At 47.9% G+C, this 20120-nt stretch overlaps 1 protein-coding gene across 4 annotated transcripts in view; it reads right to left on the reverse strand.

Annotated features, from left to right (window-relative positions):
* KIFC3 (kinesin family member C3) overlaps positions 1-20120 on the reverse strand; it is a 632740-nt gene that overhangs the window by 327554 nt on the left and 285066 nt on the right. For 2 of the 4 annotated variants that reach the window (XM_069654306.1, XM_069654318.1), the window contains exons 1-2: positions 11487-11615; positions 7558-7693 (exon numbers count right to left, since the gene is read on the reverse strand). In XM_069654306.1, coding sequence (XP_069510407.1) covers positions 7558-7693; positions 11487-11516 — 166 coding nt within the window. In that variant the 5' untranslated portion in view covers positions 11517-11615. Of the gene's footprint in view, positions 1-7557; positions 7694-11486; positions 11617-20120 lie in introns of those variants that run through there. The other 2 variants (XM_069654315.1, XM_069654325.1) reach the window with 2 other exon arrangements.

The raw sequence follows: 20120 nt of genomic DNA on the forward strand, positions 1-20120 counted from the left end.
CAGCACCTTCATGCAATGCCTGCGGGCTTGGTGCACTCTACAAACGTCAAAATAAATACATACATAAATGGAGTTGGATGAATGTTTATCATGTCTTTAAGAATCACAACAAACCTTTGAGTTGCATAAACGCCTGCAGGTACTAGGGAAGTCATCTAGAAATAAGGAAACTTAATAAACTAGTGGCAAGGACGAGGTAAGCTGAAATGGTATTCTCCAGGTGCCTCCTACATCTCCGGGTGACAGTCTTGAAATAAACACGTTAACACACTTTTATGGCTCCACCAGTTTTCGTAGTCAGCCTCTTACACGTTTGCATTTTAAACATGTATTTTTGCTGCAGTCGTTCGTTTTTTGCTTTTAAACGGATGGTCTGCCCACCCCCCTCCCCCCCCCCCCCCCCCCCAAGACCCCCATTTAACCCATTTAAACCATCCCTGCCCACCTCACCATGCCACCCCATCTACCCCAAACACACAATATTATATATATCAATATATATATATATACACACACACACACACACACACACACATATATATGGTTTTAAGAATTCAATGAAAACAGCCATGAAGAAAACAAAAAATGCAAACATGTGAAAAGCAGTCTGCAAAAACACGGCATAAGTCTGTCCCTCCAGGGATGCCCTATTCTAACAACCAAAGTTCAAAGGTGATGACTAAAAGTTCAAATGCAGTCTTTGTGAGCCTTAAAGGCTCGTGATTAACCCTAGGCTACAACACAAGAGTTCTCCAAAAACATATGTACATCAAGTTATCCTTTTCAACCAAACCTAGATGCTTTCACGTATAAATCTCCCTCGGGTTTACTCACAGTTGGGTTCTCTTCCAAATTCTTCCCTATATGCCATATCTGCTTATAGTTTCTATTAAAAATCAGTCACCATACCCCCTTTTGTCAGAGACTCGCTCCCCCACCTCAAAACCCTACAGTCCCCACCCCCCAAGGGGGGACCCCAACGTTTGCATACCACTGCCTTAACACCTCAGTCTGTGCTCCCTTCAATCCGCCACTTAACACGAGACTGAGCCATCTTCTCTTCCCAGTTTGCTTGTAAATCCCTTGCTGGCAATTTGTCCACCCTGCTCCTCCCACCATAGTTAACTTCCTGTCCACTTGTATTGATCTCTTGAAATCTACTTACCCCATGACTTGCAAAGCACTTTGATTTCCGAATGTAGGTCCGTGCTCAATAAAGGCGTGAATGATACTCCAGGTTCTCCTTTACCTGCATTTGGCCTCTTCCCTCAATCCTCAGAAATCATATAGAATCTTGTAACACCTCACTCGTCTTGTAACCTTGTCTTTTCCAACCTCTGGTTGCGTACATTTCTTTTGGTGTCAGAAATGTGTACTTGCACAATGTCAGGTACCCAGCTCCGAACCTAGCCTAAGTCTCTATAGAGTCTTTCTCAGCACCATTCTAAGATATTTCATGAATGTCCGTTTCTCCCACGTTTCTCTAAGCAACCGCGGGTTCCGTCTCACCTTTCAGGATTCTTTGTAACCTTAGGATGTCTCGGACTCGGATTTTCCTATAAAGCTCTTGAGTCTGCCAATGGCCCCTGGTACTTTGAGTTCCATTAGGCCTCTCCATTAGTTTTCAGAGGATTCTCTTACACCCATTGCTTCCTGGGAAGTCCCCTGGGGTCACTCACAGTTCTGTCTTTGGCAATCACTTTAGACCTCTTCACAGTCTCTCGTTTATCTTAGCAGACTAGTGTTATTGGTTTTCGGGTCTCTCCATTACCTTTAGCTCTCTCAGACTGTCTCCACAAACTATGGTTCTCCAGCACAACAATCTTGGCAATAATGTGATCATGGGTATTCCCCTCCCCCCTCATTCGGGGTCCTTTGGGGGAGACAATATCCTCACAGTCCTGCCAGAGGTGTTTTTTCATGGGTTGCTCACGGAAGCACCAGTCCTCGGGTGTCTTCTCCCCTCCTAGTACCTGGTTTAGTGGCTGGCACCTCAAAGTATTACCAGGACCACTGGCATACCCTTGCCAGAGCAACTGATGCACAACTGACAGTGAGCTACCTCTCTCCAGATAGTCTCCCCATTTACCCAGAGATCGGATGCAAGCATCCGCTTTCTCCCAGTCTTTACCACTTACTGACGTTTTCATGCCCTTTTTATGGTATTGGGCAGTTAGCTGGCTCTGCAAGCGGGCCCAGGATTGGTTGTTGCACTGCTTTTGTTTTATGTTTCTCAATTGGTTTTGCCTCTCATGACGTTTTGTTTCTTAAATGGGCTCCAGTACGTTATATAAAGTCTGGAACAAAATTATGAATTTCTTCTTTTTCATCCACTTCAACTAAATTAGAAGCGGACGCTTCTAGACAAAAATCTGCCTCCATAAAAATGTGCAGTATTTGTGAATCATGAGCAATTAAATATTTTATTCCTTGATATTCTCCTGGTTCATAAACTCTGCCTATTCTTTGACCAACTGTACTTCTGTATTTGAACTCAGTGAAAAACTCAAATTGGAAGGATTAACACAATGAGTATGTAATGTTGCTCTAGTTCGTCTCTCCCCACGCCCCCATTACCTACGAAACAAATTCCTGGTTGAGTCAATTTAAGTCCTAGGATACCCAGAGGAGTGAGTTATTAGGGCACCTTTGAAATTATCACACCTGCAACCTTTAACTTGGGATGAAGACTCCCAGTTGGGAGAGGCCTGTATTCAGTGCTCCCCAAACAAAACTATAAAAGTTCTCTTTGGGTATAGACCACCGGGCCCAGCACAGGCCTTTCTAGAAAAATTAGAGGTATTTTTGGCAGATCTGGGGAGTAAGCATGAGGAGCTATTATGATTGGGGGATTTTAATATATGGGCGGAGGATATGAACACGGGTGATGGGAGGAATTTAAGGGCGATCCTGGAAGCACATACCTTGGAAATCTTGGTATCATCCCCATCACATTGCCAGGGTCACTGCCTCTATGTTTTATTATATCGAGGGAATATGATTAAATATCTAGAGACTATCCCAATATCCTGGACTGACCATTATGCCAGAGTATTTGAATATCTAGAGACTATCCCAATATCCTGGACTGACCATTATGCCAGAGTATTTGAAATAAGAGTTCACAAAAAACCTCTGGATTCACATATGGAAAATCAGAGGAAGCAGTTCCGTAAACCAAAAGATCTGTTGAAAATCTCAGGGGAAATACAGAAACATGCACTTGCACAGATTGAGGATACCCTCCCATGCGAGGAATTTTTCAATAGAGGAACAGAAATTATGACTAGGATTTGCAATGAACAGGCCCCTTTCCAAAAGGAAAAGCCTAGGAAATCCACTAACCCCTGGTTCTCACCGGACCTGATTAAAGGAGACAGGTGAGATCTTTCGAGAAAAGAATGGATTAAAAACCGTACAGTGTTGATTTTGGAACATGTTAACAGCCTTAGAAAAATCAATAGGAGAGCAGTGTTTGAAGCAAAAACCGATTTTAGAACTAAAAAAATTGATACGGTGATGAATACACCACGTGAACTGTATGCAGTGATCTCCCAGCTAGCGAATCCTGGGAGTGCGTCAGCGGCGCCAGAAGCCTCACAAGCTCAGGCAGATGCATTTAATCACTATTTTGTGGAAAAATAGAGCTAATACAGGAGAATATCCGGGCTATTAAGCTACCAGTCCCTCAAGAGGACCTGGAAAAATCTGAGGAAATGAGCTCAGAGCATACAGCACACAACGAGAGCAGAGTGTGCAAAAATTCCTTCACATTTACGGAAGTCTCAGAGGATAGGATTCGCCTTTTGCTCTCTGCCTTGAAGCCTACTAATGATACGCTCTTTGCTATCCCATCATCAGCGGCGAGACGAATAGCTCCAGACATTGCCCCTTTTATCACAAAATGTGTTATCAAATCACTGATGTCAGGGGTAGTACCTCTAGCTCTAAAAAAGTCAGTGGTAACACCGTTGTTAAAAAAAGCAAACCTAGACCCAAAAAATGTCTAGAACTATAGGCCAGTCGCAGGCCTACCATGGCCCTCAAAAATTCTGGAAAAAGTGGTTACTACACAATTGCAGAACCACGTTGACCAGGAGAATCTGTTAGACCCATTAGTCTGGTTTTCGCCCAGGCTTTGGGACAGAGACGGCGTTACTAACAGTGTGGGACGATTTGTTGGAAACAGCGGATCAGGGGGGCAAGTCCTTGTTGGTCATGCTCGACTTGTCCGCTGCGTTTGACACGGTGGACCACAGGACTATACTGAGACGCTTGAAGGAAGTGGGAGGGGTGGGGGAAAAGGCACTGCAATGGTTTAGATCGTTCCTTTGCAGTAGAGAACAACATGTTTGATTGGGAGATTTCCTGTCGGATTCAGTACTACAAAGTTGTGGAGTCCCTCAGGGATCCTCCCTCTCACCACTGGTCTTTAATTTGTATGTAAAACTGCTTATGGACATCTTAAGAAAGCACGGGATACAGTTTCACTCTTATGCAGATGACACCCAGGTGTTTCTGAGAATACAGAACCAAGAGGAAACTTATGAGAGAGTGGAACAGTGTCTACAAGAGATACAGAGCTGGATGTGCGCAAATCAGTTATTGCTGAATGCCAGCAAAACTGAAGTAGCTGTTTTTGCCTCAAAAGAACAAGTTACTTTCTTACCTGGTAACGTTCTTTCGATGGGATGGTCCGACGACGTATTCCATATCTATGACATGTAATCAGCACAGCTGTGGTGATTACATGTCATAGATATGGAATACGTCGGAGGACCCAATCCCCTCGAATATCATTTACAGAAGGAGAAACTGCTCCCCCTTGCTTTTTGGGGACGCAGTTGAATTCCTCCCAAAAAATTAAGAACTTAGGCTGCATTTGGGAAGATAACATGGAAAGTGGAGCTCAGGCGAGTGCCAAGGTGCAGGCAGCTTATTATGCATGTTAAGACATATCTTACCCTTTATCGCGAATGAGGATAGAGCGGTCGTCACCAGTACTCTGGTTAACTTGAGGTTAGACTACGGCAATGCATTATTGTCAGGTATACCAGATTACCAACTGCGGAGGTTGCAGCTGGCCCAAAATGCAGCGGTTAGACTGGTGCACAAGGCAAAAAAGCCAGACTCAATCCTAACGTTGAGGAAAGCCCTGCATTGGCTGCCTGTAAAAGACAATAGAGTTTAAGATCCTCTGCCTGGTCTACAAGGGTGTGAATAATATAGGACCAGCATACCTATCAGAAAAAAATCAGAAGGTACATTCCTACCCAACAGTTGCGCTCAGCAGACCAAAATCTGCTTTGTATTCCAAGCACCAAATGTGTGAAGGGAGATCGTAGATTCTCTGTTTTTGGGCCCAGAGCCTGGAATAAATTACCTAGAGAAATTTGTGACATCAATAGCCTCTCGGTCTTCCTGAGGGCTGTAAAGACTAATTTGTTCGGCTAGGCCTTGACAGAACTATTCCTTCTTCTTTGCTATGCAATCCTCATATGATCTAGAGGATCTCTCATAGACACATGATTAAATGAAACATCTGCGCCCAGGCACGATTCAGTTCGTTTAGGTGCGCGATACAAATACAACAATACAATACAGTGAATGGCCAGAACCTGGTATCTGATGGTCATGCTTGATGTTTCTTTCTTGATCATACCAAGTAGGGTACACTATTTATAATTAACAGCATATCTTATCTCTGTGTAGTAATTGTTTCATTAAAAGTGAGAAAGTTATCTTGTATTTCCGTCTATCCTGACCCCTTCTTACTAATGGCCTTGATAACTCTACAAGAGCCAAGGAAATCCTAAGGCTTGCCTCTCCGTCTAGGAAGTTATACCCATACTCAAAACACATTGCTTGAAGATTACTCCTAACACATCCAGTCTGTGTGATTACACATAATGGGATTCAGCGGTTTCCAATTGTGGCGTTCGGAATGAGTGGAATACTCATTGGTACAACGCCCACGTTCTTGGCTTTTTGACATCTGCTCACTTGCATCACCCCTCCTCCACGTCCTCTTCATGAAATAGGTTTTATTGCACTTCCTTTTAGCTCCAGACCCACCACTGAAAAGTGACCATTGCTATTTATAGGGATCCCTTTCCTTTTTCCTATGGCAATCATTCATTCTTTGGACATGTTTTGCATCAATTTATTTTTTTATTTTAAACCATTTACCCCTTCCCCACCCCTAGACATTTTTGCAGGGGAATAATGCATTTACCTCTGTGGCAGGCTGTACCCGCTGGTAATGAAGATGTGCAGCTCTTGGTAATTGCCTCACTTCTCTCTGGACCAAACCTGCTCCCTTGTTGCGCCCACTTCCCTGCATATGGTGAAACAGCTGTTCTTAAGCGTTTCACAGCATTTCTTTAGGGGTGGGGTAAAGTTGGTTACATATAAAACATTTTTGGGGGTAATGGGAGCATGGGGTGGGGTAGTCTACATTCTTGAGTATTAAACCAGTCATGCAGCCTTGTAGCTTTATCTCCAAAGGTCAAGTCCACCTTCTACCCTAACCGGGTAGGCCTGCTCTATTGGCATTCCCAATTACAGACCTGATTTCCCCTAAAAGGTGTCTTCCATGCCAAGTCTCCAGCGCAAACAAAGAATCAGAAAAACTGTCATATTCATGAACCTTGATTGGCTACCCCTCCAAGGCTGTATCCAATGTAAAGGTCTCTGCATCATCCTCAAAGAAGGGTACACTGGAAAACCAGATAACCCGAAGGAATAGATGCCTCGCTTTTCAAATCCACAGACTGACATGCAAAGTAAAACCAAGAAAGAGGCCTTCACAGCCACTACCATAGTATGGAACACTTGTCATCCAATCGGCAATTCACTCACTAAAAACGTTAAAGAAATGAAAACCCTTTTGTTGGTGTTCCATTAACTCACATTTGTACCTATCCCAGATCCTGAACGATTAATTCTCCTTACCAGAATATACTAGTACTCTCAATTCCTATGTATGGATCCCCCTGCATCTTTGTCACCCCTTGATCTCTATAAATACTTGATCATCCACCTCTAACCTGCACAGCTTCAATGGCGTTATACCTTCAATGTGCCGAGCAACAAGCTCTCGTGCCCCTCAGGGCCAGCTTTGTGCTCTTGGACTACCCTCCATCAAATAAACTAAGAGCATATAAACAGTCGGTCCTGCAACATCTTGTCTCGTAAGGTGAGGGGACATAAAAAGAGCCTAGATTCTTACATGTCTTGGTCAAGGGATAAAGACAGCTGTTCCCACTCCATCTTGTGTTTAGGTGAGCGGACAGAAGTAGAGTATGCGTTGCTCCATCATGCTCCTTTCAAAGATACAAAGGAGGAATGTCTGATGAGGGTGCTGCATAACAGATGTTAGTATAGACTGTCCTTTTCCTTGCCTAAAGGTTCAGGGAGAGGAATGATCAAATGTGCATGGGCCAAAACTAAAAAGAGCATTGAAGCAAGATAAAGCCAGTACGTAGATGGGAGTGAACGACGTAGGAAAGATCTAATCCTAGCCTGTAAATCCAGCGGCGAGTCACTAATACTCACGAATTGCTGACGCACACCGCTCCTTCTTCCACCATAGGTCCTGTAGGAGGGAAGGAGACGTTCCTAGATTCCAAGTTTTGCGTGATGTGAAGACGGCATCGGGTTCAGATGCGAGAGGTTGGCACCGTGTGGTAGCCTACAGTGAGGAGAAAAATAAAATGGTTATCTTTAGCACCAACTACTAGCCGCATTAATAGCCAGCCCCCTTAACTCTAGGGCAGCTTGTTTTCAAAGCTTTTGTTAGATGCAACCCCTGTTCTCTTCAGATGAAGGACCTTTTACTTATGTGTCTTATAAAAATAAGGGATAAGGCGACCAGTGACAGACTGCACTGGAATATGTTTTGTACTGAATGTCTGAGAGCCGGACTCCAGTTAATGTTTTCATCATTTACATTGCACCTTCACAATATTACACCATTTACTAAAACTTTAGTGTTGACATGAGTATAACAAAAATTGCAACAATTTGTGATGTTTCCATACTTCCCACTATTCTCCATTGAGCCAACACCTTCTGGTAGTTGCATTAATTACACACAGACGTAAACAACCAATCTTGACAGATCTATGGAGACTGTGCATCCCATACCTACAATGGGGTTCATGAAGAAAGTGCCATAGAAAAGAAATGCATTAAAATATGTGGAGAGTTTTCTCCCATTATAACTGCAACTTTATTTAAAAGCAAAAGCATCTGGGAACACCAGGTCCTGGCAGTCTCTACAGTGTGGTATTAAAAGCAGATCCCTTATAGGGGAGCGTATTTTTACCACTTTATTTACACATATTAATACAGCTTGTCAACCTCAAACATGGCGTATCATACTTTCGATTTACAAAAAGGGTTGTAGGAGCCCCCCCCCTGATCATTTTAGTCATATTGCACTATTAGACTATCACACTGTTACATGAGCATCAATCCTGGTCACAAAGAAATGCGATTCTAGCATTGTATCAGACAGGTTTCAGTTAATGGCTTTCTTTTTAACATGATAAAATAATAGTAATTGCCAGACAAAAATGATTACACCTTTATTGCCTTATTTAATTTTCGTTATGCATTTGTCAAAGTTATCGAGGGAGACTATGGCAAAAACGATTGATACTCCCACTCATTGCAAATGAAGAGTGAAAATTGTTTCCTGCAATGCATTGGACTGTTTATAATTAAAGAAAGCGCTCGAAAGATATGCAAAAACACAATCCCAGGGCATGGGATGATCCAGCACAGAAGGTACCAAAGAGTTTACTCCAAACCTTGGGAACTGCCGAGAGCCTGGGAGGAGCCCTGTGAATTGACAGGAGGGATAAGGAGGGACAAATCCACTGCTTGAGTACACCACACCTCTCCTGCAGGCGATGGCGGCATAAGTTAGACTTTAGATGGGATCTTTGGCACCCAGACTGCACGACACATGCCAAACAAGAGATGCACACGTAAATCAAACATATCAGGAGAAGGAACACACGCCCAACATCGACTACAGGCCATGCAAAGACAAGCGTAGGTGTACATTTCAGATAATGAGCAATGCCCAAAAAGGAACCTTGGCTAGGGGTGGGCTGGAGATAGGCAAGTAGGCAGTGCTTTAAGTGGTCTGGGGCCAGCCTGGGCCGAGACCCGGCAGTCTCCAAAAAGTGAAGCTGAGCTGTGGCCCAACCAGGGCCTCACTATTCCCACTAAGCCATGGCGGGACATTATCCCGCCACAGCCGCGATGGGAGATAAGCCTGCCTAGCCGCCATGAGCAAGTCAGGCAGCTGTGACTGACTGAAGGGCCAGCCAGCCACACTGGGGGCTCAGTGATCTGATCTGCACTGTGCGCTGCAGAGCAGATTAGAACACTATGTGTGTACCTGTGTATTTTTCAAGCCATCTTTTATAAACCGAGATATGTAACACTTCTATGTTTACAAAAGATGGCTTGAAAAGTACATAAACCATAGTAAGGCACGCACAAAAATATAAGCATTTATATTTCGGTTTAACTTGACATGTTGATATTTACTAAGATGAAAATCTCCCCCTCCCCACAGGTCACCAAATGCTGATCATTTTCTGTATTGGGGTCACTAGAATGGTTATAATATGGCAAAATGATGAGGGGAGGTAATTTTTTGCACCGCTCCCATGGGAATGGTAATACGCCAAAAGGTTAGGTGGCTGGGGAAGGTGGTCCTTTTCTGCACTGCGCGCATGAGCATGGTGATATGGAATCTATATGATCACTGCGCCGCCCATAATGTCGACTCCCATTTTGGCACGGTGCAGTGATCACAGATCACTGGGCCCAGCATTCCGCTGCCCGCCTCCCCTCCAACCCAATCCACTTACCTTTTCAGCAGCACACTTCTCGGTGTGCCGCTGTCTCTCCTCTGTCCCTGGGTCAGCAGTTCTCTCCCACCAACTGGCGCCGCAGGGTCCTTTTTCTGTATTGTGCCCGCTTCCATTAGATGGTAGTGGGGGCAGCCCTGGACCCTACTATACCGACAAAGGGGGGGCAGGGGACACCCCCGCAAACCATTCTCCATTAGTCAGTGTAGTGGGGGTCGGTATGTTAGTACTGCACAAAAGCGCAGTCATGAACATGTCGCAGTATTTGTGGCGACATTTTTGTATGTTTCCAAATCATGCCTACAAGATTGGGGGGAGCAATCGTGCTTTGCACTGCACACGTGTGAATGGCGATAAACATGCACGGGAGCGATCCCTTTCTGCACTGCATGCACGCAAATAGTGATATGCCAACATGATGGATGGGGAAGGGTCACCTTTTCTGCACTTCACACATGGCAATGGTGATATGACAAACTGATGGGTGGGTGGGCGGCTCTGATGTACCATAATTCTGTTCAATGGCTGGAAAAGTACACAAACCATAGTAACGTATGCACACATCTTAAATGCTTGCCATCTTTTATAAAACAGAAATGTTCCACATGTTAGTCTTTAGGTCACGCCCATCAAGTCTTAGACCACGCCCATTATGCAAGACATGCGCCCTAATGAGTGCCACCTTTCAATTTTTGCCCCCACTTAAAGCACTACAAGTAGAGTAGGGTGACCTGATGTCCCAGTTTTCCTGGGACAGTCTGGGGAAAATCACCCTCTGTCCCAGGTTTTTTCATTTTAGAAACCCCGTCCGGTTTGCATGGTAATTAAAATTGTAATTATTTTTCACTGCTTTCAGAATTTGAATTTGGAGGATTGGCTAGAACCCCCAACCTTTCAGTTACAAGTCACAACACTTGCTGACTGTGCCACAGAGACTGGCTTGGAAACATTTGTACAGCAAGCCATGTAATATCAATGAGAGCAATCGCTTGTTTTGAATTAACATGCCAAGATTCACAGACAAAACTGCACAAATGAGATCATATACACTTTATAGAAAGGAGAAGTGCTGGAAATATGATTAGGTGGTGGTTGTGGGAGCGTGTTGAGGGAGGGGTGGTAATTGGTGGGCTCCGGTGAGGTAGTCCCTCTTATGTTGTTGATCATCCCCGGTTTTTCGTTTTGGAAATCTGGTCACCCTAAAGTAGAGTCCAACCAAGAGGGTGCGGAAAAGCGCACTCTAGCAAAGAAATTGGGCCGGCCATCAAAGAAAATGGAGCAAGCGAGGCGGAAAGTAGCAAGGAAATGCTTAACGGGAGAAAGCAAAGTGGGATAACAACGTGTGGCTGGGCGGGAGGCGGCAGCAGCCCCACCCGTGCTTAAAAAACGAGAGTGGGGGGCGAGGGGCACGAGGGCGCAGGGAGTAAAAAGGTGGCGCCTAATGGAGGCAAAGAATACATGCCATAGTAAGGTGTAACCGCATGAAATGCAGGGGGCCTATAGAAGCATCATCCCCGTGGATTGGCATGGGACTCATTCATTCGCTTCCGGGCACCCACGCCGGGTTATCCGATGGTAGGTTAGAAAAGTTACCGAGAGTGGGAGGTCGTCGAGCCGTCCCATGCTGCCATTCCCTACAAGAAGAGAAGCGCCAGCGAGGTCCGTCAGACGAGATGCGCAGACACGGGCTGTTTTACTTCCCACAGACGCGTTCCTATTATCACGGCCCGCGCTCCACATGGAATGCAGGGCTGGCACAGGCTGCGTGTCGCTATGACAACCGGCAACCACCTCCGCGGAACTGGCACAGCAGGCCCAGGCCTTGCGCGCACCGACTTGTCGGATAGAAAGTCATCAGGGGGTCATCTGCTGGAGGTCCTCCTGACCAGGAGCCGGGTGACACCAGCACCACCACTGTGACCCAACAGAAGTAATCATGGCGTGGGTAAAGGGTCCCGTCCAGCCCTCCCTCTAACATGAAAGAGAAATCCAGGGCTGCTGTCGGTATTTGGGGGACAGAGCAGGTTATAGCCAATTTCGTACTGAGGCCTAACCACAATGCTACACCCACCCATGTATTACTTCTGCATAATAATGTGTTTCCAGAGCAGTTCTCGTTCATATGAGAGGACAGCATGCGCAGACAACCTCCCCGGGCTCATTTCGGTGAGTCATTAAGTTTTAAATCACGAAAAGATCCTTTCACTGTAGAAAGCATGCGTGTGAACATCAAACAATGGATCAGTCCACGTTATGCAAGCTTTCAAAAGAAGTTTACCTTGCGATTCAGTTAACATCAAATTAGGCACATCTCTTGAGAAAGCAACTGGGCTTCAGTGGCGATGGTCCATTAGAGTGGTATAACCCAAGCTTTCAGACGTTGCAAGAGCCGAAATATGCTATAAAGGGCCTCTGCACCCTAAACCCCCCTCCCCCCACCAAATATCATAGAGTGCCCAAAAAGATTTAGGTCCACTTCAGTGTGGTACCAGCTGGGACTAGATTGCCCCCATGCCTGGTACACAATACACATTTCCGTCACACCCAACCAGTTTTCTTCCCTTTCTCTGCTACAGATACATCTCTTCCATCCCATGGCCTCTTTGTTAAGTTTACTTTGTCTTCATTTTTTATTTTTATTTTTTTTAAAGATGTCAAAGTCCTCATCTTCAGTCATTCAAATCAACACCTGAAAATATCCATGAAAAACTACAAAATAAAAAACGACTTGGGTGGAGTAAACTAACCCAACTTCAAAGCATGCCACCAAGTATCTACCCAAAACTCTTGTACATGATCTTCAACTAGTACAGATAGAAACATCAGACTGGATTGAATTCGAAAAAGCATCACCTCATCCATTCCCTCTTGGCTGCAGACTCTCCATGAAAAAACACAATCTTACATGCCAAGAGTCAATCATCACTAGCCAATGCCAAGCACACATTTTGAGCCCTGGCAACTAGGAGACTGATCCGAAACAGCCATGTTGAATTGATCCAGGTGGAACGATCAACATAATGGGTATACAAATGGAAATGGCAAGAAGCGTTCGGGATAACGATCGATGACTATACATGGGCCGACATGACTAAAAGACTAAGATTTACTTTTGTATCCAGTATGCTGGAGCCCAGATGAAGATAACCTATGTAGTAATTGACCCCAGACAGACTTCACTGCATTTACCAGAACAAAAAATAAAATTTCTAGAGGCGATGTGTAAATAAAGATGCACTTAACACTGTTAGGGAGAATTTTCATTTAAGTGCTTAATTCCTCCCACCTTAGAGACCCCCCCCAGCCCTTTTGCTGGACTTTAGGACACATTTTTACCCTGGAGCGAGCAAGACCTTTTTCTCACTCTCTCATGTACTTTTGATTTGATCTCTGTTTCTAGGATTTTGGAGTCTGACAAACTCCTTAGGCATCACCTTTTGTATTGTGAGACACAGCACCCTCAGTGCAGCATCACAGAGAAGTCCTTTGGATTATTCTTAAGGTTTAAATCCCTTCTCTTGTATAAACGACTGTTTGCAAGAGTTGTAAAGTGAAATTGATTTACTTACCGTTTTCTATTTGTAGACCCAGAACACACCATTTTATGTGGAGTGCTGGGGGGGTTACTGTAAAGCTGGTCTACTTTCTCATGTAACATTTTTATGTTACCCTCACTACAATTAATGGCTGGTGGCAGTGGTTTAATTTTCATACCATTGTGCGTTTTTACCGCAGGCTGAATCCTCAGCTGCAGTATTGGAACCATAGGTGCCCCTTTTGTCAAAATGGCCTGGTCTTTTTTTGCCACTTCTTGCTTGCAAGGTCCTTCTTGGATTTTACTCTGTGCGCCAAAGCAGGTTTTTTCCCTTTGTTCACTTGTTCTTTGGCTGGGTTCACTGCTGAAGCCCGCCTCTGGCTCCAGCGCGTCTGACGGGGCAGGAAGCAAGGGAGGTTCCCGAAACTCCCTGTGCTTAGTTTCCTTGGTTACAGGAATTCACTCAAAGGCGATTGGTTGGCTGGCCGTTCTTCCAGGACAGCCACCCTGCTGTGTGTGTGACAGCTAGGCTGCAAAAGAATGGAGAAACCTGCATAAAAGGCTAGGTCTTTTGGACAGAAGGCAGAGTCGACCACTGGATGAAGAATCAGAAGAAGAAATTGGAAGAGAAGCTTGCTGTACCTCCTGGACCGCTGGGTTGCCCGATGAAGCCCTGCTGCAGTGCTGAAGCTCCAAATTTCTTGCCGACTAGAGAAGCCCATAAAGGACGACTTCTCCCCTTGGGTAGGTGGGACCAATCGACCCCTAGACGAACTTGCCTGGAACCCCTCTCCTTGCTAGCTGTACTTCCTCACTGCTGTTGGAATAGAGTGCCAGGGGTCAGAAACACCAGAATCAAGTGCATCGTCTTAAACGGACCAGAGCTCCGGAAGATCCAAAAGACCCTCCCGAAGCGGGACTACCCAAGCCACCGCACCAGAGTGTTGCACTCCAGAAGCCATCAAGTGTCCGAGATCCGTGGGGGGCGCGGCCAACTGCCATGTAGGACAGACGTGCTCTAAGCTGCTCCGTATAATACGCTCAGTGATCCGCTGCCAAACTACAATCTTCCTGGCACTTAAACCACAGAAAATCAAACTCGACCGGGAGCGTAAGCCTGGGGTACCTGAGGCAGAAGTTTGATGCCGCTCCGATCCACCACGAACCCGTTGCGCCGTGAAGAAAGAATTCGCCGTGACCAGAAAATGGCGGCTGCGGAGGGCTCTGTCTCTCTGCTGGAGTCTCCCCACCACACAGAGACCGCGCGACCCTGCTGGCCCTGAGGCCCCCTCCAGTCGCGGTGGAAGCGGAGACCTGAGACCAGGAGATCCGGATCAGGGGAAGGCAGCTCCTCCGAGCGGAGGCCGAACCGTGGGGGAGTGGAGCCGGAACAGAAACCAACGGCAGTGGCCGCGGACAAGAAGCGCCAAAGCAGAGAGCGGCCTGCGCTGCCCGCGAAGCGGTGAGAAAGGGGCCGGAGTTGTCCTGACCCCGCCTCGACAACACAACAAGGCTCCCCTGGGGAGACTGCAACCCCGACCCAGCGCACCGCAGACCCCCACGGCGTGGCCGTGGAAGAGAGGCGAGGAGGAGCGGAGGGGACCCCTGTGGTCGCGAGAGCGGCGTCGCCTCCGGGTTCCTTGGAGAAGAGACGCGCACACCCTGGGACAGCGAACTGCACTCCACTGGCCTGGATAGGAGTTGCCGCGGCTTTCGTTCGGCCCCGGGCAGCCGCACCGAGAGAGCCGGCTGCGTGACCCACGGATCCACGGTGAGGAGCGGGCCCCGTGGACACCACTGGCGCAGCCCATACACATAAGGTGCTGGCCTCCCGGCCCCGCCGTGAGCTCTCCTAGTGCCTGCTTACTCTGCCCGGCGTTGGGCGCTGAGCCGCAAGGCTTGGAGAGCTCAGCTAGGCCGCCACAGAAGGCCTTAATCACCACCGACCCCAGTCGTGAGGTGCGGCTGGGGACAGAGGCGTGGGAGTGAGTGGGGCAGGGCCAACGACCATCACGGCCCCCACGTTGTGCCAGTACACCAACATCTCCGGCAATGCCCCGGTTCATCAACACCAAACTGATTGCACCCCGCACCTGGGGCGCAGGAGGCAAAGTGAGACCCTGTGGCTTGCGGGACCTCTGCTACCCCGAAAACTGACGCAGCACACCGCTTGCACACTCTGGGTACTCAGATAGCACCGATACTGAAGGCCTCCCCACCAACTTGAACTTAAGGAGCTCCTCTTGCAAGGCGCATACACCACGGAGGCCCTGTCTGCTTCAAGCACCCCACCGCCCCCACCAATCTTCACCTCTCCTGTCATAGAGGGAAGCACAGGACGTTGACTGGCCCTAGATAGCCCCGGAGGCTGCGCCGCAGAGGAGCGTGCAGTCTCAACCGCCGCCAAGAAGCCTTTGAAAAGACCCTGCGGACCTGCTCACACCCAAGGCTATGTCAACCAAAAGTGCCCGAAACAAACACAGACAGACAGACCACAATGGAGTCCTTTACGGCCACTGGGTCGCTCAGACCAGATGCTGACACTGCCATCAGGGAGACCTCGAGCGCGGAGACTCCCGAACCAGCGAACTCGCAGCTATTAGAGGCCATTATGACGCTCCAGAAAACCATGGAAAATAAAATTGACGCTGTAGCCATCGATCCGAACCTACTGAGGCAGGACGTGCGCTCCATAGCCTGCAGAACAGAAGCTTTAGAAACCCAGGTACGAGACAACACCGAAGCAAAGACCCAACTCCAGAAAGAAGTTGACGCCCTAACACAGAAGGTTAAGAACCTGGAAGAGAGGGCCAATGAGGCGGAAGGGAGGGCCCGCAGAAGTAACATCAGAATTATTGGCCTGCCTGAGGGTATCGAAGGTAATGACCCCACGAATTATGTCGAAAACCTCCTCATACATGAAATTGGAGCAGGGAAACTATCACAAGGCTTCACCATAGAGAGAGCCCACCGAACCCTCGCCAAGCACCCACCCCCGGGAAACCCGCCTAGACCCAGCATAGCCAAAGTGCTTAACTACATGGATAGAGAAATCATTTTAGCCTTCTCAAGACAGGGCGGCACCATACTACGTGATTCTGCGAAGATCGCCATTTATCCAGATTACACCTTACAAGTCCAAAGGAGTAGGGCCCAATTCAATCACATCAAAGCCAGACTGAAGAACGCAGGCCTGAGTTATATGCTACTATACCCGTCCAGACTGAAAATCCTGCACAACAGAGCCTACTTATTCGAGACCCCCGTGGAGGTCGGTGAATGGATGGACAGGGAGCAGGTCCCCGACCTTGAACCGAAGGAGCGCATACCTCAACAACCAAAATCACGAAGAACCCCCCCAGGCCGCCCCCAGGCAGCGCTCACTAGGGAAATTGTATCACACTACTAAAGCGGCGATAATGATGTATCAGGAGCCAATCCAGACACGAAACTCTGCATAGTTGCACCACCAGAAGTTGCACCACTCTTGCCCCCAGGAACTGTTTGGGTAGTTTACCCGCCCGTAGAGCACCAAGGGGCCTAGGCCTAATGGAGCAGAAACAGGGAAGTCAGAACGGGGGAAACCTCGCTAGACGCGTTTTGTTAGCAGTAGAGTTAAAAGTTTACGTTTATAGGGAAGGGAGCCCCATGCAGGGAACCCGGTTGAAGTTACACAGGGTACAGACCAAGACCACTGGCAGTAGAATCGTCATGGGACTGCCCGGGACCCCCCGGAGACTAGAACATACCACGGGGCTGCCCTGCGACCCACCCACAGAACCACACTCGTTTTCAGACCATGGCTGACGACATCAAAATAATGTCCTGGAATGTAAGGGGCCTAAACAGTTATGTCAAACAGCACGGAATTCACTCTTCCTGAAGCGCCATAAAGTAGGAGTCGCCCTGTTGCAAGAGACCCACCTTAACGCACCTAAACTAGCAGCGCTAGTCAAAGCCTGGAGGGGAACCCCGATAGGCTCCACATACTCCTCCTATGCGAGGCGAGTCTTGATATGGATCGCACCTTCCATCCCCTTCACCCTGACCCACACCAAAACAGACAATGAAGGCAGAATGGCCCTGATGCAAGGCACCATAGAAGGAAGGGACCTCTGTCTGATCAGCACCTACCCCCCCCAATCACGACGCCGCCGTCTTCTTTCGCTCACTATACACCCACCTGAGCCCGAATAGCGAAGCCATAATAATATGGGGAGGCGACCACAATTGCACCCTAGACCCCCGCATGGACAGATCGGACAACAAGCATACCAGCCCCTCCCCACCCGCCAAAATACTAAACTCCCTCACACACCAATTCGCCCTGAAAGACCTATGGAGAACCCAACACCCCAATACCAGAGCCTATTCCTTCTACTCGCCTCCACATAAAAGTCCACACCAGAATCGATCACCTATTTGTGAGTGAGGAACAGACGGCTCTGTTCAACAACACGCAATACCTGGCCAGGGTGCTGTTGGACCACTCTCCCTTGATTACCACATGGACACTAACAACCCCCAGGCCCCCTATTCCCACCTGGAAACTCAGAAGCGAGGCACTGCTAGACAACGCATTCAATGAGCAAATCAGGCAAGGCACAATAGACTACTGGCAAACTAACACAGACAGCGTCCAACACATACGCACAGCATGGGAGGCTTACAAGGTCGTAATGAGGGGAGAAATGATTGCTGCCGCTGGGGGAGCCCAGAGACACTACTGCCCTGCTCGCGCGTACCGAAACAGAGCTGAAAGTCCTGGAGGCAACGCCATCCCCTGACCCGGCCCATATGCACAAAATAACAGAGCTTAAACAATCTTGCCTAACACATTGGGAGACGCTGGGGAAACTGAGCTACGCGAGTTACACCGCGAGAAACCACGCCCTGGGAGATAAACCTGGGAAACTGCTTGCGTGGTTATACAAGCGCGAGACCCCCAGATCACCTATCTGCCAAATCAAGAGCATAGACGGCTCCAACGCCCACACTCAAGCTGGGATTAACCTAGCATTCAAAGAATACTATCATGCCCTATACTCATACCCTACTCCTCCCACTGACACGGACATTGAAGATGCCCTCGACATCATTGAGTTGCCTCACTTGGAAGAACATGTGGCGGAGTCACTGGATGGCCCCATCACCCCAGATGAGGTCGTGGCAACCATCAGGTCACTACCCTCAGGTAAGACACCAGGGCCTGACGGGCTTCCCGGGGAATTTTATAAGACCTACGAAGACATACTAGCACCACTACTATCCCAGGTATACAATGAGGCGTACAAGGAGGGCCGCCTCCCCGACTCCATGTGCGAGGCCACCATCATCCCCCCCTGCTAAAACCCAACAAAGACAGCACTAACTGCGGCTCATTCAGGCCCTTGTCCATGCTAAATGTGGACTATAAAATACTAACGGCAATAATGGCAAGGAGACTACAGGCCATCATCCCGCACCTGATCCACTTAGATCAAACCGGGTACGTGCAAGGTCGATACATTACGGAAAACCTGCGCAAACTGCATCACGTCATATATAGCAGTGAGGGCGGGCCGGATGGATGCGCGGTGGCGTCTTTGGACGCCTCCAAAGCTTTTGACTCGGTCCGGTGGAAATGGCTCCATGCAACACTGGCCAAGATGGGATTCGGCCCAGCTTTCTTAAAGTGGGTCAAACTCACCAACACAGACCCCACGGCCAGGGTGCAAACCAATCACACATTCTCTGACAAATTGACAAATGGAACCTCTCCGAGGGACCCGACAGGGTTGCCCCCTTTCCCCCTTACTCTACATTTTAGCCATCGAGCCAGTCGCAGCATACATCAGGCAGGAGTACGGTGACGGGGGCATAACAATAAACGGGGTGACCCACCTAGTTTCCATGTCCGCAGACGACATTCTCCTCCATCTTAAAGACCCCGAACACATACTACCCTACATACTGGAGACATTGAAGGGGTTTCAAAGATGCACAGGGATCCAAATCAACCACGACAAGTCTTGCTTGTACCCTCTAGCCGCCCTGAGCAACACCAAGGTAGAACACCTCCCCGCACTAACCTTCAAATGGGAGCCCACCTCATTTAAATACCTAGGCATCAAGATCCATCGCGACCCCAGAATTGAACATGCACTCAACACCGAGAACGCCAAAGTTGGCTTGATTAAATCGATGGACTTCTGGAGCAAATTGCCCCTTTCGGTGGCCGGCAGAGCGGGACTCCTCAAAATGGTGGCATTGCCGAGACTACTGTACTTCTTCACCAATGTCCCGTACAACATCCCCCGGCAATACTTCAATGAGCTAAACAAACTCTGCAGAAAATTTCTATGGCACGAAGGAAGACACAGAGTCGCCCTAGATATAACGCAAAGACCGTACGACAAAGGAGGCCTCAAAATACCCAATTTCGAACTCTATTATCTAGCAGGCCAGCTGAAACACGTGATCCAATGGATGGCCGATGACCCCACCTTGGACACTCGCCTACTACGACCCTCAGACCCCCAGACACTGCTAAGAGACTTACTCTGGATCAAGCCAGACGCAAAACAACAAAATCCATACCTAATCACGCTAGGCACCAGGATCTGGAGAAGAGCCTGCATGTTCGCCAAAGTGGCCGTCCCCTTCTCCCCCCAGATCCCGATAGCCGCCACTATGTCGACCAGACCAGAAGA

This window comes from Ambystoma mexicanum, chromosome 1p, assembly GCF_040938575.1.
Source record: "Ambystoma mexicanum isolate Mex_15411 chromosome 1p, UKY_AmexF1_1, whole genome shotgun sequence".
In the NCBI taxonomy this organism is placed as follows: Eukaryota; Metazoa; Chordata; class Amphibia; order Caudata; family Ambystomatidae; genus Ambystoma; species Ambystoma mexicanum.